The sequence below is a fragment of the Melospiza melodia genome, chromosome 21 (genome assembly GCF_035770615.1).
Source record: "Melospiza melodia melodia isolate bMelMel2 chromosome 21, bMelMel2.pri, whole genome shotgun sequence".
In the NCBI taxonomy this organism is placed as follows: domain Eukaryota; kingdom Metazoa; phylum Chordata; class Aves; order Passeriformes; family Passerellidae; genus Melospiza; species Melospiza melodia.
In genome coordinates, this window is record NC_086214.1 from 3,205,156 (window position 1) to 3,232,916 (window position 27,761).

Here is a 27,761-nt window from a genome sequence, read left to right on the forward strand (position 1 = left end):
AAGGGAAAACAAAACGAAAACCACCCCCACCACCACCCACCCACCCACCCAACCAACCAACCAACCACCCAACCACCCAACCAACCAACCAACCAACCAACCAACCAACCAACCAACCAACCAACCAACCAACCAACCAACACCAAAAACCAAAACAAAACAAAAACAAACCACCCCTAAAGCCCAAACCAAACCAAACAAAAAACAAACCAAAACAACAAACAAACCAAAAATCACCACAGGCAAAAAATCCAACGTCTTTGGAACAAGTTGGTAAGTTTGGCCTTCTTCAGGCACTTGAAATGGTATAAAGGCAAAACTAATGAGAATGCAAAATAGTTGCAGAAATAAGCGCACATTCTTGAGAATTTTTGAGATCACTACAAAAGAACATAAACCCAAGTTTTTTATTCACAGAAGGTGGGAGGGAGGGAGGTGCCCACAGCCTGTGCCCAGTCCCCCTGTGGAGAGAAGGTGCTTCATCCTCTGCTTTGCTGCATCTCAAAGACCTTCACTGCAAGGGTGGCTGACAGCCCCAGGGTGATTCTTCCACCACCACATTCCCGAAGTTGGACATTCCTCAAGAAGAAGCCAGGACCATCCCCAGCTCCCCAGGAGATGCTAAGATGGAAGCCAGGGGATGGGATCATTATGGGATTTGTATGAGGGATGCTCATAAGCCAAACACATCGATAAACCCAGAGTTATTATATGAGAAACGATATTTTTTCACAATCAGACAAAACAATTCCTTGTGCCTTGCCCCACACAGTTAGAGCACTGTTTGGTTTCCTTCTTTTTTTTCCAAAAGCATGACAGGTTTTCACTACATCATGAAAAAAACCCACAGGTTTAACAAAAAAAAACAAAAAACAAAAAACAAAAAAAAAAAAAATTTGTAATTAATAGCAAAGTTAACCTAGTGCTTGGCTATTGTGAGATGCAAAGCTGTATTTCGTGTCAGGTACAAACAGGCGACATGTGTATTTGTGAATGCAAAATGTGTGGACCCCGACAATGGGAGAGCTGTGAATTCTAATAATAACTGAGGAGAATAAAGCATGGAAAAAGGCCTTTGAACCTATCTTTTGTTTGCAATTAACCCTGGTTGATTTAGGAGCATTGGAATTAAGGTGTTAAAGATGTTGCTTTTTGCTTGCATTTAATCCATAAAAAAAGCTCTGCAATAAGAACCTTTTGAAGTATAATTTTAGAATATTAATTGTATCCTTGAAACTATAGCTTTGGAATATATATAAAGCAAATATTCTTATCTCACGCCTTATTGAAGCACAGAAAAGCAGCTTGAGAAAGGAAGATGAACATCACCTCAAGGGTTTATGGTTTCGACCAAAGGGAAGGTGGACATCACTGTTACGAGATTTAGAGTCTCTGCAATTAAAAGGTGGACACACATCTGGGGAGCTGGACCCCACCAGATGGGAGTCGTCTTTCTTCTTTCAGAAATTGGACCGTCACCATCTGGGGATACTCCTTTGAGAGACATCCTGAGAAATTAAAATCACAATAGTGTATAGAATTGTGATGTAATAATTTCGAATAAGAATTGCTGATGAGTAAAAGATTGGAAATAGAAACTGCCAAAAAAAACTGATGGGTACTCCTATAAATACCTGTAACCATCAATTATCAGTGTGCAGTTGGAGGGAAAACTTCCCCCACTGCACCCAGCGCTGTATTGCTTATACTTTACCATATTAAATAATAAATTGATTGCTGCTTGAATATTGGCCTAGTCAAGCTTCTTATTCATAACACTATCATTTGGGTCTCTGGGAGGTGTTTCTCTGTGAGCACCTGGGGTTGGTCCCTCTGCTTGTGCTCCTGGGAAATCTCGTGGACACCTGAGCTTCCCTGGGTTCAGCCACAGCAATGGTGACACCAGCCCCACTCAGGCCACAGCCTCCCCTCTCCCTGGGAAAGCAATCAAGTTCCTCACTTCAAGTTCATTTCCTTCAGTTCCAAGGCCACATGTTTGACTTGCCCGGGAGTCTGGCAGTTCTGTCCCAACTGCAAACAGCAGGAAAGGCAGTGCTGTGAGGCTTACAGCTTGGAAACACACTGCCTTATGCTCCCTGGGCTGATGGGAGAGGCTGGGATTTCAGCTCACATCTTTTGGGGCAGAGCATGGAACATGGAGACAAGTTTCAAGGGGGTGAGCTGTGCCTCAGCTTCCCAAATCCAGCCCCCTGTCTCCAAGACAAATGCGCTTTTCATGTTTTCCTTCTGCTTCTTAGATGTATCACTTGAGTGATGCCAGTCTTTCTGAGGATGTCCATGGGCTGAGATAACCCCAAAGAGAGCTGTGGGAATTCATACTGGGTCAAGACTGGGATTTTTCAGCGGAAAATCTCTCCTGGCTGTGTCTGAGCCCTAGCACACAGGCAGGACCCCACTGCAGTCTGACATCCCTGCCCAGGCCAAGGTGGGCACAGCTTAGGGGTGACTGCTGACACCTTGGGCAGACCCAGGACACATGGCCAGGTGTAGCCACAAAATCATTATGGGTTAAAATCACCATCTGAGACTTTGTTTGGAGTTTTAAGGATGGGTTTGCAACTGTCTGTGCTGCTGATCTTGTTCTTAGAACAGGACTGATCTCCCACCAGTGTTTCCCAGCCCAGATCTGTGTGGGAAGGTGGCAGGATGGCTGAGAGGATGAGCATTGACAAGCTGGAGGAGCAGCTGCTCTGTCCCCTCTGCCTGGGGGTGTTCAAGGAGCCCCTGGTGCTGCAGTGTGGGCACTTGTCCTGTCAGCCCAGCGTGCTGTCCCTGCCCAGGCTGCTGGAGGGGCAGCCCCTGTGCCCCGTGTGCTGCCAGGTGCATGCAGTCCCCTGACACCCAGCACTGTGCTGGCCCGTGAGGGCAGAGCCCACCTCAGAGTCTTGCCCAATGCACCCCACAGATGCACAGGCATAGAATCATGGTATGCTTTGGCTTGAAAGAGACCTTGAAGATAATGTCATTCCACCCCCTTCCATGGGCAGGGACATCTTTCCCTGTCCCAGGCTGCTTCAAGTTCCAGTCAACCTGGCCTTGGGCACTGCCAGGGATGGGCCAGCCCCAGCTTCTTTGGGCACCCTGTGCCAGGGCCTTTTCACCCTCACAGGGAAAAATCTCTTCCATTTATCTAACCTAAATTTCCTCTTTTTCAATTTGAATGCATTTCCTCCTGATCTATCTGTAGGGAAAAGGGGGTCTGGGATCAAGAAGTGGCTCAATATGAGGTATACATCTTGTTCTCTTTATTGCTAATTGGCATGCTCTTATATACCATTGCCAGCTATTCACGTGGCTTAAGCTTACATATTATTGGTTACAAGTGGCTGTTCAGGTGCCCTAACCAGTACTATGATTGGTACAGGCCAGCTCTTCGTGCTCCTGCTTATTTCTGCAATATTTCTGCCTTGCGGTTTACAGATATCCTGCTGGCACATCCTGCTATCATGGTGCAACCAGCCAACTTCCTCTTATCTCATAGTCCAAGGGCAATTCAAGGACTCTCTGCTAGCTTCAGGCCTGGGTTATGCCATCCCTGCAGAAGCCTGTGTCCTTTCTCCTGCAGCCAAGCCTCTACATCTATCCAGTTCCTGATGAAAAGCTCAGTTCCTGAGCTTCCTCGTAGCCCCCTTCAGATACTGAAACTTTCTCTTTTCCAGACTGAACAGTCCCAGCTCTCTCAGCTTATCTCAGTTAAGGCTGTGGCAGAGTTGTCCTCCTGTGGAAACCGTGATGCTGCACAACAAACTCCATCAGTACAGGAGAGTCCTTTAGAGGAAAGGGCATAAAATGTCAGCCTTAACCTCAGCATCCCCATCCCCAGTCTACCACACTGAAACACAGCTTACCTGCCAGGATGTCCCCACAGGAAAACTCTGTATGCCTGAAGAGGGTGAGCAGTGAGTGTTCAGGGTCTTTGTGGCTCATCCTTCCAAGAGAGTTTGAGGTGGATGGGTTGGTTGCTGGCTGACACAGGGACCCTCTCTGAGAGAACAGCACAGCCAGAGCCGAGCAGGCAGCCGTGGTGAGAGGCTGCTGGAGAGGGAAATGGGAGTACAAAAAGCAGCTGAAGACCTTTGTGCAGGCAGCAGGTCAGCCCTGGTCTTTCCAGCTGCCCAGGGCTGTGAGCTGGCATGGGGACTGTGTGCCCAGTCTGCTAGGGAGGGACACTGCCCAGGACCAAGGGGAGCAAGGAATCTGAAGGGCTCAGCCACTCTGCACACAGCCCAGCAGTGGCTCCTGCAAACTGCAAACGGTCACCAGGGACCCACTCCTTGGGCCTGTCACCAAAATGCACAACCAGCCTATGCCAGTCAGAAGTCAGGGAATAAAACACCACCACCAAGGTAAATGTTTGCTCCTGCATTCCTGCCAAACTGAGGCTCCTGAATGTGCCTTTCCACAGGTTCAAGTATTGTAGAATTATGGAATATCCTGAGTTGGAAGGGACCTACAGGGATCATCAAGTCCAGCTCCTGGCCCTGCACAGACACCCCAATAATGTCACCTTGAGCCTGAGAGCGTTGAACAGTGCTGCTGGAGCTCTGGCAGCCCCGGGGCTATGAGCATTCCCTGAGGAGTTGTTCAGTGCCCCAGCACCCTCTGGAGGAAGAACCTTTTTCTGATATCAAACTAAACCTTCCCTGACAGCGACAGAGCTCAAGCCATTCCCCCAGATCCTGTCACTAGAATGAGATTCTTACACCTTTTGATTGTTCAGGTACAAGATGATTGATCCCCAGCACCCACTGCTAACCCTTCAGACCCTGCAAAGCAGCTCTCGCCTGTTCCCGGATCCAGGTGTCCCTGGAGCTGGTCGTGCTGGATGGAGTGACTGATCCATCGCACCAGATGGCTTGGGGACAGTTTCAAAGCCATGTCCAGGTTGCTGGGACACTGCCTTATGGCCGTTCTGGGGCATCCTTTACCCTCCATATACAGTTTTGAGCTTCCCTGTCTTCCCTGTCTGAGCAGATCTGTATTTCTCAGAGCAGATCCCTATCCTGGAGCAGACCCCTCTTTCCAGGGCTGGGCATTCTTTGCTCTGTTTGAGTGCAGCATGAGCACCACCAAAGTCTGCAGCAAATCCCCACCAACCCATCACCCACAGGCTACCACAGGGTCTAACAATCAGTAGTAATGTCAGTGTGCTTCCACACGCAGGGACCGGATGGGGTGTCCGGGGCTGGCGACCAAGGTCGCTGGGGTGGTAGAGGTGGCTGGCATGGCCGGGGTAACCAGGATGGTCAGGGTGATTGGTTGGTCAGGGTGGGATCACCAGGATGAACAGGGAGGGTGACGGGGGTCACTGGTGTCGCTGGGCTGGCCAAAGTCACCGATGATGGGGTGGCCGGGATGATGGGGGTGACCGGGGTCATCGGCTGGCCGGGGCGACCAGAGTGGCCGAGGTCATTGTGATGATGGGGTGGTCGGGGGGGCCAGGGTGGACAAGGTGGCTGGGATCACCGGGGTGACCGGGGTGACCGGGTGGGCCGGGGTCACTGCGATGATGGCGAGGCCGGGGTGGGCCGCGCCCTTCCGCCCGCGCTGCCCGCCGAGCAGCGCCCGCACGGTGCCCGCCCCGCCCCGCGCCCCCTGCCCGCCCCGCCCCGGGCACCGAGCCCGCCCCGCCCCGGGCACCGAGCCCGCCCTGCCCGGGCACCGAGCCCGCCCCGCCCCGCGCCCCCTGCCCGCCCTGCCCGGGCACCGAGCCCGCCCCGCCCCGGGCACCGAGCCCGCCCCGCGCCCCCTGCCCGCCCTGCCCCGGGCACCGAGCCCGCCCCGCCCCGCGCCCCCTGCCCGCCCCGCCCCGCGCCCCCTGCCCGCCCTGCCCGGGCACCGAGCCCGCCCCGCCCCGCGCCCCCTGCCCGCCCCGCCCCGCGCACCGAGCCCGGAGCGGGGCCGCGCTCGCCCCCTGCGGCCCGGAGGCCCCGGCGGAAGCGGCGCGGGGCGCACATGGCGCTGTACAGCGCGGCGGCCGCGGTGCTGGCGGGGCTGGAGCGCGGCGAGGGCGGCCTGAAGAGCCTCGTGTACAACAGCGGCTTCCCGGTGCGCCCGGAGGGAGCGGGGGTGCGGGGCGGCCGGGGAAGTCGCGCCCGGGAGGGCGGGGGGAGCCCGGAGCCCGGCGCTCATCGCCGGCTGCTCCGCAGCATGTCCGGCAGCTGTACGCGCTGGTGTCCGAGACCCTCCGCTACGCCTCGGTGCTGGAGAAGCTGCTGGATGGAGCCGCGCTGCTGCAGGCCGAGAAGAAGCTGCCGCCGCAGCTTGCGAAGGTACGGCCGTCCGCGGAATCGCTGGGCCGCGGGGCCGTGTGCTGCAGCCGCGCCGTCCCGGATGCGCAGAATCCCCGGGTCGCGGTGTCCCGGAGCCGCGGTGGCCTGGGGCGGCGGGGCCGGGCTCACCTCGTCCCCTCCCCGCAGGTCTTGGTGTATGACCTGCTCTTCGGCAAGGGGCTGAAGTGCGGGGGCCGGTGGAAGGCCCTGGCCCGGCGGCACCGGGCGCGGCTGGAGGCCGAGCTGGCGCGCATGAAGGTGCGGCACAAGGTGAGCCGCAACGAGGACCTGCTGGCCCCGGAGAAGGCGGTAAGCGCCGCAGGTGAGTGCGCTCGGGCTGGGTGGGCACCCTGTGCTGGGAGCAGTGGGGTCTGTGTCTGACCTGTCCGGCCCCTTGCAGCCTCCCAGGTCCCACGCTACGTCCGGATCAACACCCTGAAGACTTGTGTGGACGATGTGATCGAGTTCTTCAAGCGCCAGGGATATGCCTATCTGGGCAAGGCATCCAGGTGAGTGTTTCTTTCTGCTATCCCACCTTTCCTAGAATGTCAGCAAGTGGGATGAGGTCTGGTGGGTTGAAGGGTTGCGGAGCTTGGTGCTCAGAGTGGTTGGGTTGGGGTCTCTATCACTCCCCACTCTTAGATGCTGCCTATCTGGGTGCTGCCTGGAGCTGGTGAGGAGCTGTGGGATGAAGGGATTTCTCAGGCTGGGCTCTGCTGTGAGCAGTGGGATTAGGACTTTGTATTCATGCTCCCTGTGTCTCTTGGACAGTGTGGAGGAGATGAAGGCCCTTTCTGGAAAAAAATTCATGTTGGATCTGCATCTTCCGGAGCTGCTAGTTTTCCCTTCACAGACGCACCTCCACGACAACCTGCTGTATACTTCAGGACACATAATTCTGCAGGACAAGGTGGGGGAACTGGGGAGCAGAAAGTTGCAGGGGCAGGAAAACTACTGACAGGGATGAAGGGTGAGCTCCTTTCCACAGTGGCTCAGCTTGCTGCTGCATTTAAGTCAAAGCAGAAACTGTGGGACACCCGTGGGGCTTTGCTTCTGTTCTTTGATGGTTCAAGATGAAATTCTGGGGTATAAAATCCCTGTGGGAGTTGGGAGGAGCAGGGGGCTGTGGGTTGGCCAAGGCTTTTAGTGGAGCGTGGTGATGGCCTTGGCCCTGTGTCATGGTGGTCCTTGTGACTCCACAGCATCGGCCCTGCCTCCTGAGGAGGGGGCAGGTGTTTCTGCCCACCCCTCTGATGGTCTCTACCCTCTTGCAGGCCAGCTGCCTCCCTGCCTTCCTCCTTGGTCCTGTTGCTGGCTCCCATGTAATCGATGCCTGTGCTGCCCCTGGGAACAAGACAAGCCACCTGGCTGCCATCCTGAAGAACAAGGGGTGAGGGCAGAGTTGTGTGCAGGGGTGGAGGGAAGGGGGGTGGTGGCCCTGGTCCCCCTGAGCCCACAAGAAGGTGGCAGGAGGAGCTACAACCTGTCACCAACTCAGGTGAGCTGGTCACTTCCGGGCCACTGGAAGGACCTGAGGGGACATGAAGTCTCATAGGGGTTCACTCCCAGCCCCCAGCCCTGGTCCCGTTCCATAACCCTGCCAGAGGGGAGGCAGCTCTCAAGGTCTGCCTGCCCAGTATTTGAGTGTTCCTGGAGGCCAGGTGGTCTGTTCACGGCTTGTCTTGGGCGCTTGGCTCTGCCTTCAGACAGATCTTTGCCTTTGATGTGGACCCCAAGCGCGTGGCCACCATGAACACACTGCTGACACGGGCAGGGGTCACTGGCTGTCAGCTGGTCCAGCAGGACTTCCTGACCGTGGACCCCGGAGACCGCAAATACAGCAGGGTAACCCACATCCTTCTCGACCCATCCTGCAGCGGCTCAGGTAATGTGTGGGGCTCCAGCTGCTCCCCTGGAACTGGGCTGTGGGTGTGCAAACCCCGGGTGACAGCTCCCGTCCGGCAGGGATGGTGACGCGGGGGCCGGGGGAGGAGGCGGCCCCGAGTGCTGAGCGCTTGCAGGCGCTGGCTGGCTTCCAGCGCCGCGCCCTCAGCCATGCCCTGAGCTTCCCAGCTCTCCAGCGCCTGGTCTACTCCACCTGCTCCCTGCACCAGGAAGAGAACGAGGATGTGGTGCAGGCTGTACTGCAGGAGTGGGGCTCGGCCTTCAGGTGGGTCTGGCTTAGGGAGCCTGGGGGGCTGTAGGGCAGGGTTGGTGCTGAGCCCTTTTCCGTGCCGCAGGCTGGTGACCGCCTTCCCGTCGTGGCCCTGCCGAGGGCTCGCGGCCTTCTCTGGAGCAGAGAGCTGCCTCCGTGCTTCCCCTGCAGAGACCTTCACCCAAGGCTTCTTCGTGGCTGTGCTGGAGCGGTGCAGGGAAGGGGCTGCTGCCCCCAGGTGAGGGGGGCTGTGGGGGCTGATTCGGGGGGCACCCTGGGGAGGGTGTTAGGGCGTGTTTGTGGCTCAGGCCGTTTGCTCTTGTCTACAGCTCCCTGCCTGCAGCAGCCAAGGAGAGCCCGCAGCCAGGAGAGGGAACAGAGCCAGGAGCAGCTCCCAAGAAGAGGAAAAAGAAAAAGCAGCGGGTGAAAGAATGAAACAACATTTTCTGGACAAACCCCTGCACAGCTGTGGCTGTGGGGAACACATACTGGCCTGAACACAAGTCAAGCTCTTTGCTAACTGCAGTCAGCGAGAATTCTGTAACGCTGGGGACTGAGTGCCAATGCTGGGACCACCCTGGTGCCAGGAAGGGGCAACTGCTCACCCAGGGCTGCCCCTTGCAGCCAGCCCCTGCCATAGGTTTGCTCCCAAGGCAATCCCCACTCTGCACCCTGCAAGGCTGGGGTCCTCCAGCTGGATTAAGGGTAGTTTATCATGTTACCTCCTGAAAAAAATTCACTGTAGGGATGAAGCAGATTAAAAGTTTCTCTTTTTGCTGTTTTTTTTCCAGTGTGTTTGTGTAGTCCTGCCCTGAAACTGCCACTGCTCATAGTAGAGGCATAGTGGGAGGGAAAAAGGTGAAATAATAATAATAATAATAATAATCTCCCTCTCTTTGAACTGGGGGAGCAAGGACACATGAGCCAGAGGGTGCTCCACCTGAACCCCACTAGCACCACCCTGCCCTGGGAATCCCAGCCCCAGGAAACATACATGGGCACAGCCAAGTGAACACAGTTCATTTTATTTTAAACTGGAGACATAAGAAGCAGGGAAACAAAAATTGCACATTCACACTAAAATCCTCATCAGCCACACCAGGAATGATCCAAGTCTTCAGTCAGTTAAAACCCAGCCTCTCCCCAAGCACAAGGGGCTCTCCCAGCAGGGCCTGTGTGGCAGGGAAGGGACAGCCTGGCTCCTCACAGGTGTGTGGGACTACATGGGGCAGCTACCTGGGGGCAGGACCCAGAGTCAGAGTGGCCTCAACCTTGTCCCAGCTCATCCCCATCTTCTCAGAGCTGACCTGGCCAAACCCTGGCACCTCAAGGACAAGGAGCAGGTGCTCTCCTGGCCCAGAATCCTAACGGGCACAGGGAAGGACACCCAAGGTCAGTCTTTGCAGGCAATAGCCCCTTGCCCTCTGCTTCCTCCAACCCCAAGGACACATTTTCCCAGCTTGGCTGCTCTTGGTCCACTGCACCCACAGCCATGTTGGTGGATGATGGCCAGAACATTCCCATCAGGACCTGGAGGTCCTCTATGTCCCCTTACTACAGGGCTGTGTCCCCTCTGTGCCACACAGAGCCCATCAACTGCCCTTTCTGCTGGGAGAGATGTCTTGACCCTGGCACTCAGCACCGTAACATCAGAGCTCCTGCTCCCCCCCCTCAGAGAAATAATTAAAAACTTTAAAAAACGAACAAAAAAAGGTTTAGTCACATCCACATACGTCACATTTAAAAGGAAGGGGATGATGAACAGTGGGGGGAGCATGGCAGAGCCTGCAGGATGCAGCTGCCTTTCCCAGCACAGTGCATTCCCACAGGCACAGGCAGGGTGGGAATAGCTAAACACTAACGGCTGCAGGGTAGGCAACTTCACTGAACCAAGCTTGAAGGAATTTGAAGGCAATTTAGCTTAAATATAAAAATAAATTTTTATTTTGCTAAAAAATGTTTAAATATTTGTGATTTTTTTCTTTTTTTTTTTCTTTTTTTTAAATTTAGACCCCAGCAAACACACACACTCACACGGCTCGGAGAGTAAAAACCCAGCAGCAAAGCACTCCTGGGAATGGAGTGCCCATCCCTCACCAGGGACAGGGCAGGGGGTGGCTCTTTGGTGACCCCCAGCTCTGGCAGTCTCTTCCACAGAAGCTCCAAGGCAGGGAAGGGTGGGAATCTCACTCCTGGCTGGATGGGGACAAGGGAAGCAGCACCACAGTTCCTAAGAGCTAGTAAAATCCACTGGGATGAAAAATGAAAAACAACTTGGATTTGGGATGGAGGGGAGAATGCATCTGCTCTGGCCTCCTTCTGTGAGCAATTCCAGAGCCCCCTGAAATGTGGAAGAGAGGAGAAAGAGAGAGGAAAAGGGAGTGGAGAGACTGCCATAGTTGGAATCCCCTGTCCTAGCTGCCTTTTAGTCACGACATAGAAGGGACAACTCCCCAGCACGAGCAGCCACGCAGTGATGCTACTGTCAACACCCAATTAGCCGGGGCACGTCTCCCCCCAAGGACTGGTGCCCCCGAAAAAGAAACTCCAAACAGCAAATCCGGCATAACCAACATGCCGCCACACACACGGTTTAGCTCTTCCTCCAAACTCGATTCAGTGAGTGCAGGAACGGGAGCACGGATAAAGCAGAACTGGGGAGCAGGGTGGGGGCAGCCCACAGCCCCACGAAGCAGCGGAGATGGGAGGGGGTGGGGGGACCCCCATCCTCACCCCGTGCCTCCAGCGCAGGTCCCAGGCCATGGCATGTCCTCAGCTGGAGGCAGCAGGACATCAGGTCCCAGGGGTGTCACCCAGCCACACCCATGCCAGTCAGCTGTGGCACCGAAACAGAGCCAGGCTGGAACTCACCCTGGCTGCAGGCATGGGACCATGTTCACCAGGCCACAGGATGAACAATGGGAAAGACTTTGGGACCTGGTGAAGATGGTGTCTGACAGGAACTCGGAACCACGGCATGTCGCCAGCCAAGCTCTGAGCGGGACAAGGCCTTGGGGCTGGCTGAGGGCTGGGAAGGGGCATGGAAACAGCTACAAGAAGCAAATGGGGAGAAATGTACACATTATTAAACAAGGCAAAATAAATTGAGGGAAAAGAACATTGTGGATATGTACAGAGATTTGTCCAGTCTTGGGTCTGGAACTGTTCAAGTAACAAGAGTTTGGCTTATCATCCAGTGGGTGTCAGGGACGGGGCCTGGTCCCACCATAGGGACAGCTCCAGTCCCGAGGCCCCCACACGTGAGCCAGTGGAGCCCAGCAGCACCAGGGCTACTTTTTGCGGGTGTGCTGCCTCCGTGCCTGCAGCCGTTGGCGAGTGCCCATCTTGGATCCTGCCCCGATGGAGAAGGTGGGAGTGGATGAACCTGGAAGCAGAAAGGTTGCTCAGGTTGCTAGCTTTGGAATCAGTGCAATCCTCACCCTGGGAGGAATGCAAGACTTGGCAAGAGTCCAGCATGTACTCCCTGAGCCGTCTCCCAGAGAACACCTGGCCCTACCACTGTCCCCAGCCTACGGGGACACCGTGACCCATGAGCTCCCCAAGGCTGGAGCATCAACTCCCTCCTTACCAAAGGAAGTGCCGACTCCTCCAAAGCTTGAGGCAGGAGTGCTGGGTGTCCTGAAGGAAAGGGTGCTGCTTCCACTGCCCACAGCTCCAGGGACAGGCGTGCCCTGCCCAAAGGTGGGCACTGAAGCTCCTGGAAAGCAACAGGTCACTGTGAGACAGGGTTAGCAAAGGAGAAAGAGCTTTTGGGAGCTGGTGGCACCCAGAGGAGGCACAAGATGCTCTATGGGGGCTGAAGCACCACAATCCATCCCCCAGAACCAGCCTCTGCTCCTGAAAAGCCCTTTTAATGCAAAAGTTACATTTTCCAGATAGTCCCTGGACTCTCTGAACAGTAGGGCCGCACAGAAGAATTTGTCAGAGAGGAACGAAGACCTTGGCCTTGCTAGATCAAGGAGTTGCTCACTGTGTGGTTTCAGTTCCATGGGAGCTGGGAATATCCAGTGAGGATCTCAAGTGTTAGGGAAACCTAAGAGTTTTGCTGTTAGGCACAATCCATGGAGCAGGTGCTGGCTGGCAGCATTCCAGCTCACTAAGGTATTCCAGGTGGTTCTTAAGGACTCAGATGACCTCGGCTCCTGCAGGATACTTGGATGGGCAAAGTCGGGGAGCTGGTGCCTTCAGAGGGGCCAATGAGCAGAGTTTAGGGATTCCCCTCCCCAGAGGAGCAGGATCACTACAGGGAGTGATGGGAGCGCCTTCCCTTTGTACAGCAAGGCTCTGCATAGCAGGAGCACTGGCCTCACCAGGGCTGTGGACCCTGGGCACCTTGGCAAGGTCCATCAGAAATATTCCTGCCCAACTCTAGATCCTCAAGATGGCCTGTCTGCCCCCATCCCATCCTGGAAATGTTCAAGGCCATGTTGGACAGGGCCCTGAGCAACCTGGTTTAGCGGAAGGTGTCTCTGCCAATGGCAGAGACATTATCTTAAAGGCCCCCTCCAACATGACCCATTCCATGGCTCCATAATGACTCACCTCCAAATGCAGGCTTGCTGTTGGGAGTGCTGCTCATGGTGAAGGCGAAGGGCGTGCTCTGGCCCTGCGCTCCCAGTGCACTCTGCGGCAGAGATGAGCCGAAGGGCGCTGCTGCCGGGGCTGCCCCACTCTGCCCAGCCCCGAAGCTGAAGGCCACAGCTGGGGACCCACTGCTGAGGCCCGGTGTACCCATCCCAAAGGCGCTGGTGGAGGGGCCTGGCTGGGTGCTGGCCCCAAAAGTGAATGGAGATGGAGTGGTGCCAAAGACACTGGCACCGGTGCTGCTGCTTGTGGTCTGGGTGGTGGCACCAAAGCTGGATGTGGTGGAGGTGGCTGTTCCAAAAGAAAACACCGAGGTGGTGGTCCCAAATGCTGCCTGGGTGCTGCTGGTGCCAAAGGAGCCCTGGGCACTGGTTGTGCCAAAGGCTGGCTGGGCACCGCTGCCAAATGCTGGCTGAGCCACCGACTGTGCCGGGGAGGCTCCGAAATTGAACGAGGGGGTGAAGCTGATGGGGCCAGCAGCAGGCTTGCTGGTGGGCACCTGGCTCTCAGCAGCCCCAGTGCTGAAGGTGAGCTGGCTCCCAGTGCCAGGGTACGGTGGCGGTGGCTTTGCGCTGGCTGAAAAGCTGCCAAAAGCTGAAACTGAGGAGCCGAATGTCGGTGGCACTTGAGCTGTGGTGGCTGGGGCAGAGGTGGTCAGTGTAGTGCTCCCGAATATGCTAAAGCCCACAGTGGTGGCAGCAACCGTTGAGTTTGAAGGTACCTGGCCAAAGGCAGGGCCTCCTGGGACACTGGTGGTGGCAGTGACTGCAGCTGGAGGTGGCTTCCCAAACTGGAACACAGGCCCTGAGGGGGTAAAGCTGGTTTCTGTGCTGGGAGCAGAGCTGGAGAGGCCTCCAAACAGGAAGGGCTGTGTTGTGCTGGTGGAGGTGGCAGCACTGACAGTCACACTAGCAGCAGGGCCAGCGGAAGCAGGTGGGTTCGGTCCAAAGCTGAAGACAGGTTTAATGGTGGCATCCGTGGAGGAACTCTGGGTGGTGGCAGTTGTAGCTGCAGTGGTGAAGATGACGTTTGGAAGACCCGTGATTCCTGCCAGAGCAGCTGTGGAGGCAGTTGTCGGCTCTGAGGCCGGCTGTGCCGCAGGTTTGAAGGCAAAAGGAGAAACTTTTGCTGGAGATGAAGCTGCAGTGATGCTGCCAAAGATGGGCTTGAATATGGAGGATGTGGAGGACGTTGAGGCAGGGCCTGAGCTTACGGGCATGGTGGCTGTGGTGGAAGTGACAGCCGTGCAGACTGCTGCGTTCTCACTCTTCGGCACAGCACCAAAGATGGGTTTGAAGATGGGGGTTGTGGTGGGCATGGCAGTGGGTGGGGTGGGCACAGCAGTGGATGCAGTGGGTGTAGCAGTGGCCGTGGTGGGCACGGCAGCGGCCGCAGTCACTGCTGGCTGGCTGGCTGGCGGGGTGTTCAGCATCCCGAACAGGATGCTTGGCTTTTGGAAGGAGGGAGGCTTGCTGGGTGTCTGGCCCAGCTCAGTGAAGACAGGAGAGGCCAGGCTGCTGGGGGGTTGCACCACCAGGGCAGTGGGAGCACTGGGGGAAGGTGTGCTCAATACAGGCACAGGCTTGGTGTCAGCAGAGATGGCAGGCAGAGAGCTTGACTCCAATGACACAGCAGGAGCAGGTGGCTGTGCAGCTGACGGAGGTGGCTGGGATGCTGCCACAGTTCCAGTGGAATCTGGAAAGGGGAAAGAGCTTATTTATGGACAAGGGGACACCTTTAGAAACCCACCTTTCGGCCATGGTATTGACCTATGGCTGCAAAGGCTCCCAGAGCTCCCATCACACCTAGCCCTCCACAGTTACCACAGCTTCCAGCACGACCACAGGCTCAGCATCCCCAAAGGCGTCCCCTCAAGCCCTGAATGCTAGCTCTGCTGCCAGCAGAGCATTTGAACAGATGGTTTTTGTCAGCTGCTTCATGCAGAGACAACGAGGAGCTCCTGCTGCACCTGCCTGACTCTGCTGGCATTCCACTGTGCCAACTCTCCTCCTCCGCCTCACCTGGTGTTGTGGATACAGCCTGGCTGCTCTGCATCTTCTTCAGACTGTCCAGAAGTGAGGAGCTGGCCGGGGCAGGAGCTGTGGAGGCAGGCATAGGCCCAGCGGAGGTCACAACAAACACCGGCGGCTTGGACACAGGCATTGTCTCTGCAGTGGTGCTGGGGACTGCATCTACAGGGAAACAGCAAGATATCAGGACCCACAACTGGCTGTGAGGAACAAACCCTTAGCAGAGTTTCCCAGCAGGCAGGGGAGCTGCACCTACACCCTACAGCCCTGGGCAACCTCACCCAGCACCACAAAGCATGAGATTTCTTCAGCTGGAAGGCATCAAGAGCACCCCCAGACCCAAGCTTGCTCCTACTCCTCCAACATTTCCAGCCCATCCTTACCAGCCTTATCCTCCAAGACACTGTTGAACCACTGCAGCACTGCCTTCTTCTCTGCATCCAGGTCCTCTGAGGTGACGGAGTAGCCCAGCTGAGGTGGTGGGGGCTGCCAAGAGAGAGCAGCAGCAGCTTAGCTCCTTCCCAGGGAAGCGGGCAGAGCCTCTCTGAAGGCGTGCTGGCGACTGTCTGTGGTGAGCCCTGTGAAGCAGGTGGTCCTGCCGCAGCTACTCGGGTCCCGGACACTGGTGGGCCCCCGGCGTGGCACTGAGGGCATGGCAGGCCCTCCCCAGGCCATTACCTGGTCCGGCAGCAGGCAGCACAACCACGCACAGCCCACCAGACACTGGGGCTGGGGAGAGCGTCACTTCCCACTCGACCAAGGACGGGGCCTCCTTCCTGAGGGCAGGCAGGTCAGTGCGCCCCCAGCCCTGCAGAAATTGCAGTGAGCACATTCTATTGCCAGAGCGGGACCAAAAAGGCTGTGAGACAGCAACATACCAGCACTAGCTGGTCCCCACGGAAAGATGACAGCAATGGGATCTTCCGCTTGCGCTTCCCACTGCTCCCCGAAGCAGATGGTGGGCTCAGGGAATTCTGCTTCTTCCACACCGGTGACTCCACACCTACAGAAGGAGACAAGTTAGGCCGAGCAAGTTAGGCAGAGAAGTGTTTGGTTGTAGTGATGGGTCTGTCCCTTCTGACCCCACTCTGGGTGGCCCGACTCAGAGGGCAGGGGCATGGTTTTAAGCTGAGGACAAGGTTGTGATACCCTGAAGAGCAGCTTCACATCCAGGAGGTCTGTGACATGAGGCTGGTGGGCTCTGTGGGGCAGTGGCCCCTTTCGAGCTCCATGGACTGTGCCAACATGCTGCCTTACCCAAACCACATGCCACAGCTGGCACTATATTATGGGGCCCATCTGCCATGGGCACAGAGGATTTCCTCTCCATTTTAGCTGAGGAAGCATTGGCATAAGCTCAGACTGGAATTCGGTCAGAGTACTACTCATGCCACTGCAGTTTGCGGATCAAGGCTGACACCTGACCCATGCTGGGTTGGGAGCTGGAGCTTGCTCTTGCAAGCCAGTTCCCAGGCATCTGCTAGCACCCCAACACTGTCAGCATCCCCTTGTCACTTGGAAATCCCACTAGGGCAGTCACTGAGGGCAGAAGGGCTACTGCCTTGGGACCAGCACATGCCAAGTTTCCAGGTGACCCCTCAAGCCAATCCCACTGCAGACCTCAACTGCCTCCTGTCCCGCTCTCTTGCTTGCACTGGTGACCTGTGTGCAGTGTCGGGGCACACCTACACTTACCTTTCTCTGGCTGCAGCTCCTTGTCTGATTTCACTGGGGTGGAAGCGTTGGAATGCTGTGACTCTTCTTCCCTGTGTAAGCAGGAGGGACAGTTACAGTCAACCCTGGGCCCAGCCAGCCCTGTCTGCAGGGAGCAGGTTGAGACTGAACAGGCTGAAGACTTGCAGGAGTATCCCTGGTGTTTATCTGCCTCCTGCAAACAGATCTCAAGACAAAAGCTTTGCCCAACTCCAGGCAGAGGAATTGCTTCCTCCTCCAGACTCAGCTTGGTTGAGCCTGTGCACCCTCCACAAGATGAGTCAGCCTCAGGAGGGTAGATGGCAGTCACTGCCCCTTGCAGGTTGGGCCCATCCAGGTGGTTGTGCCAGTTTTAGTTCTGACATAAGTTCAGGCTCCTCTGATTTTGGAAAGAGGAGAACACAGGCTGTGCTCCAAGGCAGGCACTAAAATACAGATCCTGAGATTTGACTTTGACAAGGCAAAAATCAGGGCCTGTCTCCTCCTAATGATCTGGCAATCCTGGCCAGGCCAATGCCACCAAGCACCATCACTAACTACTGTGGCAACCTGTGCCCTTAAATCTCTGACCTTAATGGGGAGTGGGCCAGGGGTGACACAGCTTAGACACACCACAGCATGACAAGATGACAGGGAGACCAATTGACACAAGTGGGTCTCTACACCACTGTGTGTAGGAGAGGGGCCTGGACTGTCCCAGCTCCAGTGGAAAGTGGGATTTGCATGCTAAGATGCTCCCTTGCTGGCTGGCCATCAGCTGATTACCTGGCTTTCTTGAGAGGCCACTCTGGTGTCTGGGGGCGGGAGGACGCTGGGCTGGACAGAGGGGACACGCTCACACCTCTTCTCTTCCACAGCTGGAATGCAGAGAGATACCAGCAGTAACTTGGCATGAGTCTGGCAGAGAGTACAGGCCCCCTGCTCTCCCACAATAAGCCCCACTGCCCAGGGCCATGGTTGTTGAGCCCAATGAGCTCAGAGCTTCTCCTGCTTCACCACCACTTAAACTCCCCTCCACATTTTAGGGAGCACAAAATCTGGCCACCCTAAGCTGAACCCACATAAGGAAAAAGCAGCCTCCAGGGCCTTTACTGCCCTGACTGAGCCCAGGGAGGGAGTACACTTCTGGGCACTTGCCTTTGTGTGACACAGGTGTGTGACACAGGTGGTCTTTCTCACCTGCTTTGGACATCCTTGTGTGTGGGGTTGCTCTGGCAGGAGGCAGCACCTCCTTGCCAGGGGTTCAAAGCAGATGGATTGCAATGCAAGGGTGAGACTCTCTGCAGTACCAGCAAACCCCTCCCTCCCTCCGCCTGGAGCAAACCTTTCCCCACACAGACAAAGCTCCAGTAGCCATGGCTTTCTGTCCCTGGCACATGTAAGCCCAGCCAGGCCACAAGCAGTGCTCCATCACTGTCAGCAGGTGGGACCTGGGTCCGAATGAGAACACATGGCTCCCACACTGCTGATTCCTGCTGAAAAGATGTCAGCACAGCATTGCCATTTTTTCCTTCACCTGGATCTATCCAGTCTAGCAGACTGACCAAGAGGCAGGAGAGAGAGGAGGAAACAGTCTCTTTCTTGGTTTGGTGTAAAAGAGCAGTACAGCTCAACCTGGGACTCCTCCAAAAATGAAATAATTGCTGCTTGGCCCACGGCCCACAGCTCACCTGCTCTCTGAGCTGGTGAGACTGCCAAGCTGAGCCACACTGGGTCCAGACACCCTGCCACACCGCTGTCTCCTCACGAGCCCAGAGCTGGGATTACACGGGTGATCCCAAAAGAATGCCAAGATCCAGTGTCCCTACCTGTGAGAGGCCCCGGCTGGAGCTGTAGGAGCTGGCGATGGCGTTGCGGATGGAGCTGGGGATCCCGCCGGCGTAGGTGTTGCTGAGGGAGCTCATGGAGGAGGTGCGAGACCTCTTGTTGGAGCAGTCATCTGGGTACTGGGAGATGAGGCCCCTCTTCAGAGAGCCTGGCCTGGAGGGGGATGAAGGTTTGATGAGCTCCTCACCGCTCCTGCCCATTGGTCCTTTTCATACAGGGCAGGTGAAGGAAGGAAATCCTGCTTAGAAACAACTCTCAGCAGCAGCACAGCCTTGCTGTCACAGGTGACAGACTCAAGCCACAATCACAATCTCTCTTGCTCTGCAAGCAAAACCCAAGCCCCCTTTTTCAGATCCCACAGACATTTGCTCCCTCCCATTCCAGGAGCTGCTTTTGGCTGTTGGGCACTTACTTGGGTATAAGAGAAGCAGGGGCACCATTAGCTATCAGTGGCTCAAATGCTGACTGCCCACTTCCACTGCTGTCGTGGCGCCTGTGGGAAGAGAGTGTGAAAGCCTATGACAGTGTGGAAGCCTCTCCCAGCCTAGGGAAAGGCAGGCTGAGCACCCAGAGAGAGATCAAACCTTGCTTTTTTCCTGGCACCCAATACTCAGGACAGAGCTTTTCCCCACCAACACCCTGCTACATTTTCTCTCCCTATATGCCTGTCCTCACTGATTCTCACCCCAAACACCAGGAGCTCATCCAGCTGCCTGCTTGACACAGTAATTCCATGTAAAAAAAAAACTGCTTAAATCCATTACTCTAAGCCAAAATACTTCTAGAAATGAGCTGCTCAGTTTTTCTGAACAGACTTGAGCTCTGACCTCTTCCTAACCAATGCCCTGGACAGTTCAAGTAAAAAACTGAGTTCCCCTTCCCATTATGATTTCATGAGGATCTGAAGTGTCAAAAGACACCCTGCTGTAAAGTGGAACTGGAGGTGCAGGACAGCCCTGTCGCTTGGCCAAAAGCTCCCCTCAAGCCCAGGGCAAGCTGACTCCAAGGCACAGGTGGTCCCACACTCGCCAGCTGACACAGCTCCTTTCTGTCCACCAAGTACACAAAATTTTCTATCCACAACCATTCCTTGTGCTTGCCAGACATTAATGCCTTCAAAATTGGCTTTTGTGGCAGAGCTGTGTATCAACATATTACAAAAACAGTTTAAAGAAAAATACACTGAACTGATTTTGTCTGCGCACACATTCTGTTGTCCTGATTGGCACCTGTGAGGCTCAGATCCAATGAGCCAAGCATTCAGAGATGGGAATTCAGTGCTGGAAGAGGACAGTGTGCCCTGCTTTACCCTGCTCTGCTCCTTGGGCCACCTACAGCAGCAGCCCCGGGGCAGGACAATGCCCCAGTCTCAGCCCCCCATCCCAGCCCAGATGGAAGAGTCTCCATGGACATAACTAGGAAGGACAAGACAACTTTTGGAGCAAGTGCAGAAAAGAGCAACGAATTCAGTAAGGGGACTAGAGCACCTTCCCTGTAGAAACAGGCTGAGACATCAGGGGCTGCTCAGCCTGAAGCAGAGAAGGTTGTGTGGAGATCCCAGCAGCCTTTCAGGATCTGAAGGGGTTTGCAAGGAAACTGGAGAAGGACTGCACCAAGAAGTGCCATCATAAGACAAGGAGGAAAGGCTTCAAATTGAAAGCAGGGTAATTTAGACTGGATATACAGAATAAATACTTCCCTCTGAGTGGTGATGCCCTGGAACAGGCTGTCCAGACAAAGTGTGGCTGCCTCATCCCTGGAAGTGCTCAAGGCCAGGCTGGACAGGGCTTGGAGCACCCTGGTCTAGTGGAGCATGTCCCTGCCTATTATAGAGGGTGGCACTGGATGACCTTTAAGGTCCCTTCCAACCCAAATCATCCTGTGATTCTAGGAAAAGCAGGAGGGTGGGATAGCAAAACAGTGCTGTGGCTGGGTGGTTGGAAAGGCTTTGGCAGACCATGGTTCTCAGGATCTGCTCCTTGTCCTTCCTATGAACACTGGCAAAAACACAGCACCCTCCCTCCTTCCAACTCAGGGATGGAAGTTGCTGGCCTTGAGTAACAAAAGCAGCAGTGTCTCACTTTCTCTCTTGTTTCACCTCCCACTGCTAGATCAGCTCAGAAGGGAAGTGCTTGGAGCTCTCCAAGTGGAATGCTTCCACCTGGTAATCCCATCTCTCCTGGGAGCCTGGGGCTGACGGAAGGACAGAGCCCACAGCAGATACCAACATTTTCCACCATGCTTTCTCAGTCTTCAAACCCCTGTGAGGAGACAAGCCTGTTCCCATCTAGGCTTCCCAAAACACATCCCAGCCAGGCAGGGGAACACACTGGACCCACACCTAAACCACATTCCTTCGACTGCAAAGGAGGACTTTCAGATGCAGCACGAAGGACTGGGTGATGGATGGGGTGTGCTTCCTCTCTGCAGTTAACTTCTCACAGTACTTTTCCAGCCCTGACTCCAGGTCTCATGGGGCCTGGCATGCTCTGGGACACATCCCATTGGTCACCTCTGGAGCAAGAATCCCAATTGTGACCTTCCCAACACACTGTCTGCAACTTGAACAGCTCCCTTTTTACCTTCTTTTGGTCTCCTGATCATTCTCAAAAGTCTGGTCCTCCTCCTCCTCCACAGCCCTTTTCCTGCTCTCCCTGATGGCATTCAGCACAGTCTCCTTCGCACATGGGTCAGGGCTGCTGGTGGCTGGGAAGGCCAGAGGCGAGACCAGCTGTTCTAGACTGTGGAACAGAGCACAGTGAGGTGTGAGACAGGCTGGGGTCCCGGTCTGATCCCCCCACAGAAGGGAGGACACAGCTCTGCCCTGCAGCCCTTCCCGGAGGTTTGGACAGCACCATCCCCCCAGGCACATGGCAGCGCTCAGGATGGGATGCTGTTCCCGGGCACAGCACAGGGGACTGAGCGTTCCCCACAGCGTCCTGGTCCCCACCGTGGCTGACAAGCGGGCTCCCCCGTACTCACGCTGGGGATCGGGCGATGCTGACGGCTGGCGGGGCGATTCTCACGGTGACGGGGCTGCGGAGCGGCCCGGCCCGGCGGGCCCAAGGCGTGCTGCGGGGGGAGCCGCCCTCCCAGCGGGCGGCGGGCAAGCACAGCGGCACGGCCGGCCGGGCCTCAGGCAGCGGGTACCGGCGGCGCGGGGCCTGCGGCCGGCAGCGCGGCACCCTGTGGGGACAGAGCGCGGTCAGCACCTCCGACGCGGTCTGGGGCTTCCCCGCCCGCTCTACCCCGATCTTCCCCTTGCTTACCCGGGCTGCGGGCGACGCGGCGCGGCCCTGGCGGCCGGGCCCCCGTTGGCGGCGGCTTTGCCGGGCGGGCGCGGCGCGGGCGGGCCGGGCCGCATGGCACACCAGGCGCCCGCCGCGCCCAGCGCCGCCGCGCCCAGCAGCGCGCCCCGCAGCAGCAGGCAGGCCAAGGCGAGCGCCAGCGCGGCGGCCACGGCCAGCGCGGCCCTCACGGCGCCATCCCGCCCCCCGCCCGGCCCCGCGCCCGCCATCGCCGCGCGCCCGCCGCTCCCGGCGTGCTCTGCGGGGCGGGGGGCGGAGGGCGAGCGGGGCGGGGCTTAACAGAAGGGCGGAAGCTTCCCGAGTGGGCGGAGCTTGGGGTGAGCGCGTACCGCGGAGGCGGGGCTTAGGTGGAGGGACACGCCCAGTAGGCGGGGGCTTCCAGTCCCAGGGCGACGAGTCCTGCCGGCATGCACGGAGGGACGGGGGCGCCATGGGTAGGCGGAGCTTAACGAGAGAGGCGGGGCGAGCGGGGCCGGCCCTCTTGCGTCAACGTGAGGCCCGTGGCTTTATGGGGCGGAGCTTCTGGGGGGAGTGGCGCTTCCAGCTACGGGAGGTAGGCGGGGCCGAAGTAGGCGGGGCTAAGCGGGCGGGAGCACGGCCAGCCCTGTCCCCGCGGGCTCCCGGCATGCTGTGCGCGGCGCGGGCGGGGCTCGGCCCGGCACCCCTCATGGCGCTCCCGTCCCGCCTTCCCGTTCCCCCGCCGGGGGCTCTCCCCTGTCATCCATCTCCCCTGTTCCCACCGGGACCTCTGGGCTTGCCCCAGCCCCATCCCTTCCCCGCCGCGTCTCCCCCCACCGAGCTTCCAATCTCCCCATCTCCAATCCACAGTCCTGTTTACCATCCCAATTCCCATGTACTCCCGGTCGCTGTGTTCCTGTCCTGTCTCTAACAACCCCGCAACATCATTCCAGCCTCTGTGTTCCCCCCTCTGCCCCATCCTATGTCTCTCTCCCCACCCTGTGCCCTACAACCCCCCTATACCATTCCAGCCTCTGTGTCCCGCTGTCCCAGTCCCTGTCATATGTCGCCAGTCCCGATCTGACTTTGTGTCCCACGTGCAGGAACCCAGCGGCAGGCACATTCCTGCCTCTCCCCAGTCACCACCGTGCCCAGCCTGTCCCCTTGTCCCGACTGAAGGGTGCCATTGCCACCATCGTGCTCTGGCGACAGGGCTGGGAACTGTGGGAAATCCTCTCTGGCTGTCTGAGCCCTTGGGCTCCTCAGGAGACACGGCTATCCCTGCGGATATCCCGCCCCACTGCCAGGCAGGGACACCCGCAGGGAAAATGATCGGGACAGTGGCTGCTGGCACAGGGCTTTCTCATCCCAGGGGTCGAGGTGGCCCTGGCAAGGCTAGAGGAGACTAGGTGCCACCCAGGTGGGTTAACCATGCTTAGGAGGGGACATTCCTCTGAGATCCCTGTCTGTGGACTACGTGCGCTACCTGGCTCTGCTGGGGTGACAGGGTGATCTGCATGGCCTCCCCACTGCAGCATCATCCTCCCAGGAAGGGAGGACAAAGCCACCCATGCTCCTCGGGGCTGAGCTGGGACCACATCCTGCTACCCCCCCAGCTAAAAGAGGTGACATGCAGGCTGGCTGTGGGGACACGCAGGTGTGGGACAGTGGGGGCAAAGGCAAGAGGTCATCACCAGAACAACACCTGGGTCACCTCGACACCAAGTGATTTTGGGGGCCACTGAGCACACTGATGAGGGCAGAGCCCACAACCCCCTTGTGACACAGGTCTCCTGTGTCCCCCCTTCAAGCTGCGGGGCTGGGCTGAAGGCTTTATTGAAAAATCCAAAACAAACAACATGGTCATTATCATACAATGAAAACCCGAATCGACCTGCCCTGCAGTGGGGGGGCACCCCCACCGTCCCCATCACCAGCTGCCATCACTGGGGACACTGCAGGGACCCTCTGCCCACGCCTGGCTGAGATACAAAAGGGACAAGTGGATTAGGCCGAGAGCAGTGCCGCTGTCCCCAAGCCCCCAGTGCCACCGTGACCCCCATGCCGCTCCCGGGCCCCAAGGCCTGAGGTAGTTGGGCGTGCAGGCGAGACTCCCCCAAAAATGCGGGGAGGGTTTTGGGGCTCCCTGTGTCCTGCAGGAACGGGATGGTTGGTATTGCATCCAAGAGGGGCCAGCGCAGGCTGAGGATGGGGAAGCAGCAGAAGCCCAGGTCCCTCTGGCACACGGAGCAGGTGCTCTGGCAGCAGGGCTGGGGACACACGGGAACAGTGGCTCCCTGCACGCTGGATGGCTGCGTGGAGGGGTGGCAGCTCCGAGGCCATGGCAGTGGCAGGTCCCACTGCTCCAGGTGCCAGCTGGGTGCTGGCGGGGGGCCTTGCTGGGAAAGCACACAGTGACAGCCCAGCCTCTTCCCAAAGGGAGAAAGGCCAAATCCCGTCCTCAGCACCTCGAGTGGAGGGACACTGGCCCCAGCAGGGGCACCAGCAGGACTGTGGGGGACGGGGACATTGCTGCATGGTCTGACCTCACTGTCTCCACTGCAGCGAGATGAGCTGGGGGGCCCAGAGGTGGCTGATGCCCCCTGCCCTCTGAGCCCCCTGCTCAAGGCACAAAGGTTCCCTGGCTGGTGCCAGCTCCATGGCCACCCCTGCCCACAGCCACACTGGCCCTGGTCCCCCTGCACTCAAGAGGGTGGCGATGACACCAGGACGGCACGAAAGTGAGCAGGGACAGGGAACTGCTTACTCTGGCTTTGGGGTGCTCTGGTTTTGGGGCACCCTGGCTTCCCCCCAGACCTTCTGTGCTGCTGCCCTAGAGTCACCCCCCGTCCCCAGGAACTAGTGGCTTGTGTGGTGGCACTGTGGTGGCCCCAAAGCCACACCCAGCACCTTGCGGAGGGTTTATTGCTGGCATGAACACAGTGAACTGTCAGGGCAGAGCAGCCCAGCTCAGTGGGATCTGGGAGGCCTTTTGGGGACCTGGAATGAGGGACAGGAGCTCATAGCAGCATCCCTCCTGCTGCTGCCCCTTTCCTAGCTGTTCCTAGCACCCTGTGTCACCAGCCAGGGTATCCCATGGGAACACCACCTCTCAGCCTGCAGTGGCCAAAGGCACTCAGTGTCCCGCTGAGGGGGAGCACACTTAGCACCAAGCCCAGCAGCACCCCAAAGGCTGTCCCCCACCTGGTGGCACCCCCGGGGCTGTCAGCATGCTCATTCCCAGGGCGGAGGGACATTCATGTCGAGCCAGGGGCTGGATTAAGGCTGGAAAAGCAGCTAGAGGCAAGAGATGCCTGACCGCTCTCGCTCAGCCAGAGAAGACTCTAGGAGTTCCCAGAATCTGTGCAAAAACAAAACTAAAGGGTTAAAGCCCCCCGCGTGGACACCTCCCCCCAGCCCAGCACTCCAATAAATACAGGTGCGCCCCGCGCCCCAGCCCCGGGCTCTCGCTGGCAGCTCGGCTCTGCTTCTGGAGGCGGCTCCTGGGGGGACACAGGGGATGTGTGCTTCAGGGGGCTTCTGCACCACTTCCTTGGGGTTCTTCTCAACAGACTGCACCAAGTGGGGTCCCGGGGGTGTCCCCCACAGGGTTCCAGGTGTCCCCTGTGGGCTGCTTCTACCACTGGTGCTAATCTGCAGCTACAAGTGGGAAGACAGGGTCAGGGGGTGCACTGTCCACTGGCATCCCTCTGCCCCATCCCTCTGGGACCACAAGGCTGCTCTAGTAGCACCTGAACCCCCTGCCTGAGGATGATGTAGATCCCACATGATGGGGTTTTTCCTGTGGAGAGACCCCACAGGACTTGCCCACTATGTGTGCCAATTATCCCCAGGCTTGTGGGGGATGCAGCAAAACCTTCTCATTGCCATGGATGGCAGGCAGGGCTTCTCCATCCTGCCCCACCTTTTCCAGGAGCAGCTGCCCAGCGGGAGCAGGGCTGGCACCACTCACCATCCTCCTCCCAGCCCTCCGCCACGCCGGCCAGCTCGTAGTGCTTCTTGCGCAGCTCCCCCAGCTTCTGCCGCTCCTTCTGCAGCTGGTTCTCCAGCTCCAGCACCCGCACCTGGGGACATGGCCAGGACATGCCCACCCCAGCACAGAGCTGGGCCAAGCACTACCCTTTCACACCCGTTATGCCCCCAACATCAAGCCCAAAGACCACAGAGGCGCATCCCACGAGTGTTCCAATGACAAGTGGACCTGGGGAGGGGATGGAGCTCAGGTGGACACTGCTTGTGCAGACAAGTGAAGGCACAACAATCTGCGTGGGCATCCCAGGCAGGGGAACTCCCCAGAGCTGCCCCCTGCCAGGCAGAGGTGTGTGCTGTGGGCAGTACACTGGTGGCAGGGGTGGCCACGGGCTGCTATGCCACGATGGGAACAGCATCGGGGAAGGATTGAGGACGAAGAGCACGTGACTCCTGGGCAACCCATCTGTTGCCTTCACATTCTGGGCTTTGCCTTCGCTTGTGCTACCTGGGGGCAGCTGAGCATGGTGATTGCAAATTTGATGCCCCACCTCAGGCAGCCCAAGAGAGACTTGACCAGCTGTGTTTCTCAAAACATGGGAATCCCCTACCTGTGAGTCCATCTCCTGACGCTTTATCTGGGTGAGTGTCATGCTGGAGAAGTCCATGCTATCTGTGGAGAAAGACACCACCAGCCCCCCTCAAGCTCTGCTCCCCCAGTCAGACTCCCCAGCAGCTCCCATGCTGCTGGCAGGGTCTGGTACCATGGGATATGCAGGGAGGGTGTGATGGGCAGCCATGGGCAGAGACCACAGGGGAACAGCCAACCAAGTGTGGTGAGTGCCAAGAGGAGAGGTTTTGGGGCAGGTTTGTGCTCCAAGCACTAGGACCAGAGAAAACAGCCTCAAGAGGAGGTTTAGGTTGGATAAAAAGGAAAATTTCTTCATGAAAAGGGCTGTTCAGCACTGGTAGAGGCTGCCCAGGGTATAGTGGAGTCACAATTCCTGAAGAGATTTAAAAACCATGTAGATGTGGCACTTGGGGACGTGGTTAGTGGTGGGGGAACAGGTAAACTCAATTGTCTTAGAGAGCTTCTCCAACCTTAGTGATTGCATGACTCTAAGATCCCTGCAGCCCAGCACTTACCTTTCTCCTCCACTTGAGACCTCCCAGCCTTGGTGGAGGCCACCACACTGGCCGTGGCCTGGTTGACACCCCGGGAGGCTTGCTGCAGCTTGCAGAGGTTGGCGCTGTCTTTGTCTGCCTTCACCTGGCAGGACGGCGAGGAGGGCGTCACACCCCGCCAGGCGAGCAGACCAGCCCCAGGATTTGGGGTGACCACATGGTGCCCCAGCTAGAGGTAAGGGAAGCCTGAACCATGGGAAGGGCAGCAGCCTTGCTCCTACCTTGGAGGCTGCCACCAGCTGAGCGGTGCTGGCCGCGATCTCGCGGGAACAGACCATCAGCTCCTCGAATGTCCCCTTGCCTTGCACTACCAGGTCAGCAGCATCACTGCGGGACAGCAAAGAAGAGCTGGAGCATCATCCTGCCACCCGTGTCCCCTCCCTGTGATGATGGCAGGACTCTGCCATCCTCTCCCTGCTCTGGTGACAGTGGCACTTACACCATGACAGTGGCACCCCAGCCCACTGCCTTGGAAGCAGAGATGAGACCCTCGGTCCAGCGTGAATTCTTGGCATAGAACTCCTTGGGGGATGCTGCACCCTGCCGTTGGTAAAGGCACAATTAGTTACTTATCACCCCCAAACCCCTGCTCTGGGGGGGAAAAAGGAGGAGGTCAGGGTGTCATTCAGGTTGTGTGTGGGAGGTGGGGACACACTGAACTTGGGGGCTGTGGGGTCCCCTGTGTGGGACGGGAGAT

The 27,761-nt window shown here is 57.4% G+C and overlaps 3 protein-coding genes and 1 long non-coding RNA gene across 6 annotated transcripts in view; 1 reads left to right on the forward strand and 3 right to left on the reverse strand.

Annotated features, from left to right (window-relative positions):
• Positions 1–3,244: 3,244 nt before the first annotated feature.
• On the reverse strand, positions 3,245–5,503 carry LOC134427859 (uncharacterized). The gene is made up of 2 exons (XR_010030247.1): positions 3,870–5,503; positions 3,245–3,789 (listed from the first exon to the last, which is right to left on the reverse strand). It is a non-coding gene; the product is annotated as an uncharacterized LOC134427859 (long non-coding RNA).
• A 453-nt stretch (positions 5,504–5,956) lies between these two features.
• NSUN5 (NOP2/Sun RNA methyltransferase 5) lies at positions 5,957–9,223 on the forward strand. Its single transcript, XM_063173992.1, has 10 exons — positions 5,957–6,069; positions 6,171–6,293; positions 6,441–6,615; positions 6,694–6,802; positions 7,065–7,203; positions 7,568–7,683; positions 8,000–8,178; positions 8,259–8,463; positions 8,534–8,686; positions 8,778–9,223. Exons 1-10 carry the CDS (start codon positions 5,977–5,979, stop codon positions 8,881–8,883), a joined length of 1,398 nt encoding a protein of 465 aa, XP_063030062.1. The 5' UTR covers positions 5,957–5,976; the 3' UTR covers positions 8,884–9,223.
• Positions 9,224–9,457: 234 nt separating this feature from the next.
• Positions 9,458–22,363, reverse strand: POM121 (POM121 transmembrane nucleoporin). Its single transcript, XM_063174230.1, has 14 exons — positions 22,261–22,363; positions 21,954–22,169; positions 21,606–21,897; positions 21,206–21,364; positions 19,036–19,116; positions 18,605–18,776; positions 17,562–17,653; positions 16,779–16,849; positions 15,962–16,086; positions 15,467–15,569; positions 15,075–15,245; positions 13,012–14,748; positions 12,038–12,166; positions 9,458–11,833 (listed from the first exon to the last, which is right to left on the reverse strand). Exons 1-14 carry the CDS (start codon positions 22,361–22,363, stop codon positions 11,739–11,741), a joined length of 3,546 nt encoding a protein of 1,181 aa, XP_063030300.1. The 3' UTR covers positions 9,458–11,738.
• A 1,280-nt stretch (positions 22,364–23,643) lies between these two features.
• Positions 23,644–27,761, reverse strand: part of HIP1 (huntingtin interacting protein 1) — a 43,934-nt gene continuing 39,816 nt past the window's right edge. For all 3 annotated transcript variants that reach the window (XM_063173986.1, XM_063173985.1, XM_063173987.1), the window contains exons 26-31: positions 27,504–27,604; positions 27,286–27,391; positions 27,026–27,149; positions 26,491–26,552; positions 25,863–25,974; positions 23,644–25,549 (exon numbers count right to left, since the gene is read on the reverse strand). In XM_063173986.1, coding sequence (XP_063030056.1) covers positions 25,539–25,549; positions 25,863–25,974; positions 26,491–26,552; positions 27,026–27,149; positions 27,286–27,391; positions 27,504–27,604 — 516 coding nt within the window. In that variant the 3' untranslated portion in view covers positions 23,644–25,538. The remainder of the gene's footprint in view (positions 25,550–25,862; positions 25,975–26,490; positions 26,553–27,025; positions 27,150–27,285; positions 27,392–27,503; positions 27,605–27,761) is intronic.

Coding starts and splice junctions, on each gene's coding strand:
- NSUN5 (XM_063173992.1), top strand. CDS start 5,977: ATGGCGCTGTACAGCGCGGCGGCCGCGGTGCTGGCGGGGCTGGAGCGC. Junction 6,803..7,064: donor TATCTGGGCAAGGCATCCAG/GTGAGTGTTTCT, acceptor TCTCTTGGACAG/TGTGGAGGAGATGAAGGCCC. Junction 8,464..8,533: donor GAGTGGGGCTCGGCCTTCAG/GTGGGTCTGGCT, acceptor TCCGTGCCGCAG/GCTGGTGACCGCCTTCCCGT.
- POM121 (XM_063174230.1), bottom strand. CDS start 22,363: ATGGCGCCCCCGTCCCTCCGTGCATGCCGGCAGGACTCGTCGCCCTGG. Junction 18,777..19,035: donor CCTGCTTCTCTTATACCCAA/GTAAGTGCCCAA, acceptor ATCCCCCTCCAG/GCCAGGCTCTCTGAAGAGGG. Junction 16,850..17,561: donor TGGCCTCTCAAGAAAGCCAG/GTAATCAGCTGA, acceptor CTGCTTACACAG/GGAAGAAGAGTCACAGCATT.